Raw genomic sequence first — 11,640 nt, forward strand, 5'->3', positions numbered from 1 at the left:
GCGCTAGACCCGCCAACTCCTTGGACTCTGCTCACCTACCTTGATTCCTGTGCGCCGACTCTTTGGACTCTGCTCACCTACCTTGATTCCTATGTGCTGACTCCTTGGACTCTGCTTACCTACCTTGATTCCTATGCGTCGACTCCTTGGATTCTGCTCACCTACCTTGATTCCTGTGCGCTAGACCCTTGAACTCTGCTCGACTACCTTGTTTCCTGTGCGCCAGACATGCCGACTCCTTGGACTCTGCTCACCTACCTTGATTCCTGTGCGTCGACTCCTTGGATTCTGCTCACCTACCTTAATTCTTGTGCGCCAAACCCCCCGACACCTTGGACTCTGCTCACCTACCTTGATTCCTGTGCACCAGAACCTGGACTCTGCTCACCTACCTTGTTTCCTGTGCACCAGACCAACCAACTCCTTGAACTCTGCTCACCTACCTTGATTCCTGTGTGCCGACTGCTTGGACTCTGCTCACTACCTTGGTTTCTGTCCTCCAGACCCTGGATTCTGCTCACCTACCTTGATTCCTGCGCACCAGAACCTGGACTCTGCTCACCTACCTTGATTCCTGTGCAACAGACCCGCCGAATCCTTGGAGTATGTCCACCTACCTTGATTCTTGTACGCCAGATGCCGACTCCTTGCATTCTGTCTCCTACCTTGATTCCTCTGCGCCAGACCCGCCTACTCCTTGGACCCTACTCACCCACCTTGATTTCTGTGCACCAGGCCCGTCGACTCCTTGGACTCTGCTCACTTTTCTTTGATTCCTGTGCGTCGGCTCCTTGGACTCTGCTCATCTACCTTGATTCCTGTGCGCCAAACCCCCGACTCCTTGGACTCTGCTCACCTACCTTGATTCCTGTGCGCCAGAACCTTGGACTCTGCTCGACTACCTTGTTTCCTGTGCACCAGACACGCCAACTCCTTGGACTCTGCTCACCTACCTTGATTCCTGTGTGTCAACTCCTTGGACTCTGCTCACCTACCATGATTCCTGTGCGCCGACTCCTTGGACTCTGCTCACTTACCTTGATTCCTGTGCGTCGACTCCTTGAACTCTGCTCACCTACATTGTTTCCTCTGCGTCAGACCCACTGACTCCTTGGACTCTGCTCACCTACCTTGATTCCTGGGCGCCAGACCCGCCGACTCCTTGGATTCTGTCACCTACCTTGATTCCTGTGCGTCGACTCCTTGGACTCTGCTCACCTACCTTGATTCCTGTGTGTCGACTCCTTGGACTCTGCTCACCTACCTTGATTCCTGTGCGCCAGACCCGACGACCCCTTGGATTCTGTCACCTACCTTACCTTGTAAAATATCTGTTACTATTATTATTATTATTTATATAAAGTCACCATATTCTGCAGCGCTGTATAATGTGTGTTATTATTATTGATTTATATAGCGCCATCATATTCCGCAGTGCTGTATAATGTGCGTTATTATTATTGATATATCGCCATCAAATTCCGTAGCGCTGTACAATGTGTGTTATTATTATTGATTTATATAGAGCCACCACATTCCTTAGCGCTGTACAATACATGTTATTATTATTTCTTATATATCTTCATCCTACTCTGCAGCGCTGTAGAATGTGTTATTATTATTAGTTATATAGCACCATCATATTCCACAACACTGTACAATGTGTGTTATTATTATTCATATAGTGCCATCCTATTCTGCAGCACTGTAAAATGTGTTATTATTATTGATTAATATAGCGCCAACATATTCCACAGCGCTGTACAATGTGTTATCATTATTAGTATTGATTTATATAGCGCCATCATATACCGCATTGTACAATGTGTTATTATTAGTATTGATTTATATTTCATCATCATATTCTTTGGCACTGTATAATGTCTATTACCGTATTTGCTCGATTATAAGATGACCCTGATTATAAGACGACCCCCCAAATTTAGGAAAAAAAGAAAAAGCCTGAATATAAGACAACCCTATAGGAAAAAAGTTTTACCAGTAAATGTTAATTCATCTAAACTATTTTTTTTTTATAAAAGCTATGATTGAGAAAAATATTTTGGTTTTATTTCCTTCTATTTTCCAACCTGCCCCCCAGTTATGCACATCTGCCCCAGAAATGCCTTATACCCCCTATATGCCACTGTGCCCCATGACATGCCTTTTAACCCTCTAAATGCCACTGTGCCCCATGATATGCCTTTTAACCCTATATGCCACTGTGCCCCATGATATGCCTTTTGACCAACTATGTGCCACTCTGCCTCCAGAAATGCCACTCTGGCATTTAGAGGGTTAGAAGGCATATTATGGGGAAGAGTGGCATATAGGGAGGTTTAAGGCATTGAGGAGGCAGAGTGGCGTATAGAGGGTAAAAAAGGCATTTCTGGAGGCAGAGTGGCATTAAGGTGGTTAAAAGGCATTTCACAGAGCACTCTGCCTCCAGAAATGCCTTATGCCCCCCATTTAACACTCCCTCCCCATCCCTCCTCCAAACTTACCGGTGCTTCTGACTTCCCTGTCATGCAGCTGCGGGGGATCTGGATCTTAGTCATAGTCAGACCTATTTGAGGTCTGGTTATAAGACGACCCCGATTATAAGACAAGGGGTATTTTTCAGAGCATTTGCTCTGAAAAAAACCATGTCTTATAATCGAGCAAATACGGTATTATTTTTTATTTATATAGCACCATTATACTGACATTTTCTAAAAGCAAGTGTTGCTATAAAGGGAATAAGGTCAATAAATTAATCACAAATAAACTTCAAAAAGAAAACAGCAAAGAGGTTAATCACTAAAATTATAGATACTGATAAAAAAGTTATGAACCCTGATAAAATTGGCTTACCTTTTAGAAAATTTTAGCAAACTCTGTACAATCTCCTATCAATACTTCACCGAGGAATAGTTTAAAGATAAAAATGGGATGAAAATTATAGTTCAGTCGCTGATTCCTGCAAACCAAGTAGGTTTCGGTGAATAATAGAAGAGTATTAGACACATCAGACTTCAGCCTTTGACAGATTCAGATGGGATCGTTTCTTAAAATCTCTAGAAACCTTTGGATTTAATGCTAGAATGATAGACGCTATAGGCTTTATATACTATCCCTACTGCTACAGTAACGGGAACAGGTTTCTCCTCATCACCACTCTTATATATTCTCTCATTGGGACCCTTGGTCATTTGTAATAGAGAAAACCCAAGCATTAAATGCTTCACTACTGCACACGGGGAGCCTTTATGCCGATGATATACTAATCGCCAAGGAAAATCTGGAGATCTCGGTATAAGAAATAGTGAAAGCTATAGATGAATACGCCATATATTCAGAATACAAGCTCCGTTTAGAAAAACATTCCAACCCATGTGAAATGCAAATTGATAAACAAACTTTCTTTTCACCCGGGCTAAAGATGACATTAAACACCTAGGAATAAATATGTTAAATAAGTGGCGGAGGATAACTTCCTACCACAACTACAACAAACTAATAACAATCTGAAAGAGTGGAAAACGCTGGAGATTAACGGTGAGGAAAAATAAATTCTATTAAAGCCAATATTCTCCCAAAATTGACATATCTTATTCAGATGATCTCTTGTTTCTAAACCCTGATTAAAACTATTACAAACAGCATTCTCTAAATGTATTTTATTAGGTAGAAAAGCGTGATATAAAATATTATAATGCTAGCAGGTTGGTCCGTGCTCTCATTACCCAAAAATACAAACTAGAGATGTGACAGATGGCCCCATATATAGCTGGATATCGCTAGTATTAAAAATCTACTCACTTTGTATAAAACTAATGCCTCGATGCTAGATACGGTTTCAACTCTTTAGTCTTAAGCAATATATTCAAATTATGGTTCAGGAATGTGTTCCAATTCGTTTCTGAATTTAAATTGGCCCACCGGAAACAAGCAAAAGGTATTCTTACCTTAAACTCCCTGAACCTGAGAAAAGGCCAGAGTTATTATTAGGCTTTTACCTATTTGTTGCCCAAATCAGGATGTTTTCAGTCATTTAGATTTTTCGGCATCCGCTACGCTCTTCCTCTGTATGTCTCCGTGTTTGAGGCGGTGCGTGTTATTGGTGTGATTGTTAATATTTGTGTTTTGCCCAAAGATCAGTAATACAAGTGTTAGAGAGAGCTACATATATGTTTTCTCTGGAAGATGAATAGTGTATGTTTGTTACTGAGAGCTGTCGCTGTGTCTGTGTGCAGGAGCGTCTGTGTGTCAGAACTATGACATCATAAGACATGAGAGTTGCTGGAGATCAGCCTGCTGGAAAGCAAAAAAAACAATCTCCCACGAGGCAGATAAATAGTTAAAACTTTATTAAAGATTGTAATGTGTATTTTTGTGTAATAAATAGTTTTATGAATTCCCGGCTGTTGTGTGTTTATTACCGGGTTTCTGTTAAGTGTATAAGCGAGAGAGGACGATGCTCACCGGTAAAATGTCTTTTTTTTTAACGGGTTCTGAAAACTAGAGACATAACGGATTTTGTGAAACTGTCACACTGTGTGCAGAGGTACCGTGATCAGCGCGCGTCTATCGTAAATCGTCTTAAGTTAAAACATCGGGTTTTTTTTTGTTTTAACTTTATTTAAAATACTCCATGTTAAATAAAGTAAACAAAAAAACTTTATTTAACATGGAGGATGTTAAATAAAGTTAAAAAACAAACAAAAAAACCCCCGATGTTTTAATTTAAGTCCCTGGCAGGCACCCCTGTTGCCCTGCAGGAACTAGCCTAAGACTATATAGACACACATCTAGATAAATGAAAAATATTATTTAGATAAAATATTATTTCATTTATATTATTGTCTTTTCTATTTTTTCATTCTTTCTTCTCTTTCTCCCCTCTTTCTTTCCTTGTATCTTCACTTTTACTTCTTTATACGTCCCCTCTCCCTCACATACTTTTTTGGCACTTAAATAAGTGAATTCCCTGCTTTAAGAATATTTCCTTTTTCCCTGTACTCCTTTCATTCTCTCTTCTCTATCCTCTTTCTCCTTACTCTATTTCTTTCTATTACAATCCTCTTCAGTTCCTTTTTTCTCTTCTTTTAGTTTCACTTCTCTCCGACTTTCCGTCGCCTGTTTTTTTTCTCTTTTTTTTTGCTTCAATTACCATCTCATGGAACCTTTTCTGTGCGCATGCGTTCAAACTAAGCACGCAGATACCTTCAACATAATGGCGTTTTTAGAGTCAGAGGCTCCGACCACTCCGGTTCAGCATGAGTCCGGAGGAGGCGGGGCGAAAAGGAAGGGAGGCGGGGAGAAAAGGAAAGGAGGCAGTGAGAAGAGTGCGAAGGAGGGCGCAGCAAAACGGTAACCTGGGAAGCGGCGGGCTGTGGCGGTCTCCACATACGGGGTGTTACTTCATGCTTACACTGTAATTATCTAATATACATGTGTGTATAATGTATATAATATATATAGAATATGTATCATATATATAATATGTCTTTATCTGGAATATTTAACCCGAAAAATCCATCATAACCGGGACTATACTGAGCTGTGGTAACCCAGCCTGTGGACTATGTTTGATACATTGTGATTGTGTGGAGTACGCTGTCGGGAGGGATATAGTGATGAGAGTACAGTGTTATTGTGTGGAGTACGCTGTCGGGAGGGATATAGTGATGAGTGTACAGTGTGACTGTGTGGAGTACGCTGTCGGGAGGGATATAGTGATGAGAGTACAGTGTGATTGTGTGGAGTATGCTGTCGGGAGGGATATAGTGATGAGTGTACAGTGTGACTGTGTAGAGTACGCTGTCGGGAGGGATATAGTGATGAGAGTACAGTGTTATTGTGTGGAGTACGCTGTCGGGAGGGATATAGTGATGAGAGTACAGTGTGACTGTGGAGTACGCTGTCGGGAGTGATATAGTGATGAGAGTACAGTGTGATTGTGTGGAGTACGCTGTCGGGAGGGATATAGTGATGAGTGTACAGTGTGATTGTGTGGAGTACGCTGTCAGCAATACATTGCTTTGGTTTGGCAGGCTGATGCCCCCCGTGTTTCAGGGGCTGGTGAGAAGCGTCTGTCGTCATGGAAATCTCCCTGGAGGTTCTGGTGTCTGCAGTGGTGGGGAGGAAGAAGCCGTGTCCGAAGCTCCATTGGCTGGGACAGGTCTGTGGGATCTCCCGCATTACGTATACATGGGACAGGGCCGGCGTCAGGGGCTGCAGTAACTCCCATCACTAAATCCACAACCATCCGACAGCCGTTTTAAAAGGGACAGTCCCGCCATATTAACATTAATGCATAGAATAGCTGGGGCCCTTTATATATTTGGGGGTAAATTAATAAATTAATTCTCCACAACCCCCCCCACACCTATACATTTATCCCCCTCCCCCCAAAGTTATATACACGCACCTCCATGTAGGTGATTTACTTCCCATTGGTCCGCCCCGGGGCATTAAAGTTCTCACCGCGTACATTTCTATACATTCTCCTTACGGGGGGTCAGTAACATGTCCCTTTAAAAGTTCCTTTTCCCCAGATGTCGGTAGATAACGTTACATCGTGCGTCCTCTGTTTAGGAGACGGAGTCCGTGTTCATCGTGGACGAGAAGCAGTTCGGGGAGGTCAGGCTGCGCTCTGGCTCCGTGAAGAAGGTGGCCCCGCGGCTGCAGGGGGTGCTGAATAAGCAGAGCGTCGCGGCCCTCGCTACGTCTGCGAATGGTGGAGTATCTCAAATATTTTTACCAATTCTTTATACATCAGGACATAACGTTTTTAATCGTAGCGAAGTGAGTAAATGAGAAAAATAATACCCCATGTGACAATGTACAATGTGACAAAAAAACGCACACATGGTGGGACAGGTGGTGGTATACTTACCTTTGGGGCCGACCTAGGACAGCCCCCCCGGTCACCTCGGCGGTCGGATCTCCGCGACGCTGTATGGGATAAAGGAATAAAGGATCGAGTGAATGAACGGATGGGTTTGACAGGTGACGTGAGATGCAAGCTGTGAGCACAGCACACACGTAGGAGATTCCGTCACGCTTCTTCCTCGAATGATCTGCGAGCAGTTAATGCCGAAGCGCTTTAACCCTTTCTTTATTATTCACACAATTCCCAAAACTCTGTGAGCTAAAGGCTTTATCTATCTTATATTTATTATATCATAATATGTTATTTTATTTTTTTATCAATACTTCTGGAATGATCATATTCTCCCGCTCTGTGCTACTATTTAGAACTCGTTATGGTTTGGTGCACTTGTGTGTATGTGCAGGATGTATGTTTTCTCTGTGTGGTTAATATAACATCCTGTGTCAGTGTTATTGTCCCGTATAGATTGTATAGATCAAGGGTGTCCAACCTGTGGCCCTCCAGCTGCTGCAGGACTTCATCCTCCTAAGGTGCTGGCAGAGGAGTATGGGAGGTGTAGTCCTGCAGCAGCTGGAGGGCCGCAGGTTGGGCACCCTTGGTATAGATGAATGGGTTGGGAATTCCGTTGTGTTTCCCTGTTTCGGAGCTCCTGTAACATTGTTAGTCTGAACGTGTGTCGGGGCAATGTAAACGGGTTTCGGGGTGATGTGTCCCGGGTTTCGGGGCGATGTGAACGTGTCCCGGGTCTCGTTCGCAGGAGTCTGGCTGGCAGGGCTGCATGTATCCGGAGAATTGTTTATCTGGAATAAAGATCAGGACAGTTTGCAGACAGCAGCAGCCAACGCAGAAGTTTCACAAATAGTCTCCGAAGCTCAAGGTAAGGCTGGCCGCTGTATGTGACGCTGTATGTGACGCTGTATGTGACGCTGTATGTGACGCTGTATGTCAAGCTGTATGTCAAGCTGTATGTCAAGCTGTATGTCAAGCTGTATGTCAAGCTGTATGTCAAGCTGTATGTCAAGCTGTATGTCAAGCTGTATGTCACGCGGGCAGGGCCAAAAACATGCACCTTAACGGGACAAGCCCCAACATTAAAGAGAATGCATATTAGAGTGCTGTGTGAGTAATATGCATTCTTTATAATGGACATAGAAGCTGCAGCCCTGTTTCTGAAGCTGTAACTTCTCCTCCGTGACCCGATATATCTTGCCACTGATTGACTTCTTAAAGCAGCCAGTCTGTACCAGTAAAGCATTCCCATTGAAATCCATGGAAACGCTTGTCGCGCATGCACACGGGGCATAGAATGGACCCCTGCCCACAGCACTGGAACCCTCTGGGGTAAGCTCTTGGGCCATTTGCGAGCCGTATATCCGGTCTCATGGAGATGTATATTTTTGTGCGATTTGCTGAGTTTGCGTGCGGTTGTGTTGCAGCGCACTCTGTGAAGCTGTACCTGTGCGTGTCGGGCGATGGAAGCAGAGCGCTCCTGGCCACGCACACAGGCTCCGTCTTCTTGTGGGAACGCGATAAGAATTGGACGGGCTCGGTTCCCTCGAAGAACCCGTCTGGAGCCGGGAGGTGGACAAAAATCGAACCGCAGGAATCTACCGCGTTCCCCAGCGTGGCAGATAAAGAAGCCGCCCTCCACGCCGTGTTTGTAGAGAGTGAGGTGAGCGTCTCTGCTGTTTGTTTGTAAAATGGAGATCTAACTCTCAGGATTCACTAAAAGCACCGTCTTGCATAGCAGTCCTGAGCATGCACTCCCCGACTACACCCCGTGTTAAGCAGCTCGGCGAGTTGGCCTGACCCACGTTCTCTGTGGTTTGTAGGCTTGATATTGACGTCTGTATCGCGGTACATGCTGTCATTGTCTGAACGCATCACAGCGCAGAATTCCGCCTTAAATTTCTGCCCATTACAGGCTTTTTGGGTTTTTTTGGTCATAGCGTCTCTCTCTTCCAGGTCCTCGGTGACTGCTGCCTGTGCGCTTTTGTCTTCTATTTTGGTGCCCGGCTGGTGACGACGTGGCTGGCTTTACGCTGGTATGAGAATGACCAGAAATTCAGCAGGTGAGCTGCTCCGTGGCGTGATCTCGTTAGACTCGGACGATACAGCGTTCCGCATGTAGCGTTTCAATAAAAAGCAAAATAACTCCCATAGAAATGTCCTTCCAACTGCCAATAAAAGTCACTGGGGTTTTGGATCTGTCGGAGGAGTAAGGTCACCTTGTAGGCTTTCTCCAGTGACTCCTCTTGAGGACACGATATTTCTGGTGAATAGATCTATTCGGTTCATGATCTAGTCTGCCAGTTTTTATGAGGATATAAAATGGTTTGATGCTGTTTTTTTAACCATTTAGGTCGCCGCCATTTGATGTCCGCTGGGCACAGCAGGACTGCTCTCCAGAAACTTTTCACCCACCGTGTCAGCCAGTGAAGTCCAGAGGAGCTCTGCTTGCTGTCTTCTCAGGAGATGGCTTAGTTTTGGCCATAACCATTAACCAAAAAGACCCCAAGGTGATGATATTTCTAGATAGAAAAATGACGCAAACTAAAATGTGGATAATATTATCTCAAACCCTGCTAGTAACCGATGGGAATAAAGTGTTTGTTCTTTTACCTCTTGCAGGCAACTCAAGTCCTTTTCATAAACACCATGAACTTTGTTACAGTTTCTGGGCATCTAAGGGGCTGCAGCAGCAAAGACCAGCATATCCCATCAAGATTCATACGGTTAGTCACGCTGCCGCGGGTAACGGAGGTTCCTTTCAGAGTAATGTATCAATAATGATCAGGATGTCTTCTTCTCCTGTCAGCTCCTACTGGGTGGGGGACATGTCGTGGACGGCGGACAGCCTCTTCCTGGCCTGTGTGTTGAAGCGGGGCTCGCTTCTCCTGATGACCCGCTTAGGGGAGCTTCTGACCCTCAAGACGTTTGGCTGCAGTGTTGAGTTTGGACCGGCAGAGTTCATCCCGCTTCATCCGTTAATAACATACCGGTTAGTGTCCCCGCTTATTACATTTCAACATCCATGTGTAACCCTGTTCCTTTTCTTTTGCTCCCCAAATTATTCTCTGGTCTATGTTGAATTTCTGCGTCTACCGTTATAAACGTATACATCCTAATAGCTCGGTTGACCAGATCTCTCCCTCTCTCTCTTTGTACTGTGTATTTATGTGTATTTATGTCACAATTGTGGCAATGCGGGTTGGTTTCTTGATAAATATTAATATAAGAAATGGATATAGACATATTGACCCAAGAGAAAATAGTCTTTAGTTGAAGATGACACCTTGTATTGGTCAAACACTGGAAAGTTATGTCCTGAGACCTTAGAGGTCTCTTCTTCAGATGGAAGGCTGTAAGAGATTGCCACTATTTTTGCTTGTTTGTGTCATTTTAGAGAGCTATATAGGAATATCTGTATTTTTGTTGCTATGGAAATATATAAACTACACTCTTACGTAGAGCTGGGTCGTAAAACTTAATTATTAGAGCAAATAAATCTATTTTGCCCCTATCGTTTATTGCCCAAAATGTTACTAATATGTCCAGAATAAGAATACGTTGTAGAATGAATTTGCGTTTTCTTATGTTGTTGTAATCCTACGAGAAGGGATTGGCAGAAATGTTTTCCTCTCTTTCATCTGTCCATTCTCTCTCTATGTACTCAGCCCCGCGCTATTCATCTTAAAGGGGGATATTCTTATAAGTTTTAGATTTTAGAAAAATGTGGATTCCTACTCTTTGCTTGTATTGCCCCTTCGCGTGGCATGGAGTTGGTAAGCATGCCTAATGACAATTGGGGAGGGCAACAATGAGAACAGAATTGGGGGCTAATGAGCAGAACATCAAGCAAATGGGTACGTTTTCAGTTCATTAATGAAGAAAACAGCAAATTAACGGAACAGTATTTTTCATTGTAAGAAAACCCCCCTTTAAGGTAACTGGCTCTTCTTTTCCTATTTATCTAATGGTTTGTGGGCTTCTCTTTCCATTCTGTTTTTCATTCTTCATTTCTCATTCTAGCACTCTTCTCTCATTTATTTTGTCCAGATGATTGTCACAGTGTGAACATGTAAGTACAAGTGGCTTGTGGGTCAAATCGTGTGCGTATGTGGCCTCATTTCATATTGTTTTAGCGATCCTGGTCCTGGGTCACCAGGGCACTGGCAGTGGTAACATTGGTATTCATGGACTTATGAAGCTGACCAGGCCCTAACATCATTTTCCAACCAACTCAGAATTGGTCATCATAGGTCTCCTATAATGGGATTGTATGTATATATTATTTAAACTAGGCTTTATTTAGGGGCGATGAAGGAGTGTGCTTGTTTGCAAACTGTTATAAAAGAGAATGAAAAGCATCCCTTGGATTGTCACGTTTACTTTCTGTTAGAAAAATGCTTATGTTATCATAAATAGTATTGCTGACAAAGACAGAAGAAAATGTCTAGTCTATGATATATGCACGAGTTGCGCCAACATATCTACTAAGAGGCGTAACCTGCTTGAAAAGTAACCAATCAGAATGATGCATTAGAAACAGATAAGAAGTATAAGAAGTTATATAAACCATGTACCGTATATTCCGGCGTATAAGACGACTTTTTAACCCCAAAAAATCTTCTTAAAAGTGGGGGGTCGTCTTATACGCCGGGTACTTACCAAGCCGGAGGTTCCCACAAAGCCACCAATCCCTCTAATCACTACGTGCCGGATATTGATGCCGAGCGCAGGGATGCCGTCATGTCCCGGCG

General features: G+C 43.6%; 1 protein-coding gene across 1 annotated transcript in view; it reads left to right on the plus strand.

Annotated features, from left to right (window-relative positions):
- The first annotated feature begins 6,043 nt into the window (after window positions 1-6,043).
- CPLANE1 (ciliogenesis and planar polarity effector complex subunit 1) overlaps window positions 6,044-11,640 on the plus strand; it is a 35,224-nt gene continuing 29,627 nt past the window's right edge. Inside the window, exons 1-8 of the mRNA XM_053454551.1 lie at window positions 6,044-6,163; window positions 6,580-6,721; window positions 7,635-7,754; window positions 8,314-8,549; window positions 8,843-8,949; window positions 9,240-9,396; window positions 9,509-9,612; window positions 9,696-9,878. Of these exons, the coding sequence (XP_053310526.1) occupies window positions 6,083-6,163; window positions 6,580-6,721; window positions 7,635-7,754; window positions 8,314-8,549; window positions 8,843-8,949; window positions 9,240-9,396; window positions 9,509-9,612; window positions 9,696-9,878 (1,130 nt within the window). The 5' untranslated portion in view covers window positions 6,044-6,082. The remainder of the gene's footprint in view (window positions 6,164-6,579; window positions 6,722-7,634; window positions 7,755-8,313; window positions 8,550-8,842; window positions 8,950-9,239; window positions 9,397-9,508; window positions 9,613-9,695; window positions 9,879-11,640) is intronic.

The sequence above is a fragment of the Spea bombifrons genome, chromosome 1, assembly GCF_027358695.1.
Source record: "Spea bombifrons isolate aSpeBom1 chromosome 1, aSpeBom1.2.pri, whole genome shotgun sequence".
NCBI classification, from domain to species: Eukaryota; Metazoa; Chordata; class Amphibia; order Anura; family Pelobatidae; genus Spea; species Spea bombifrons.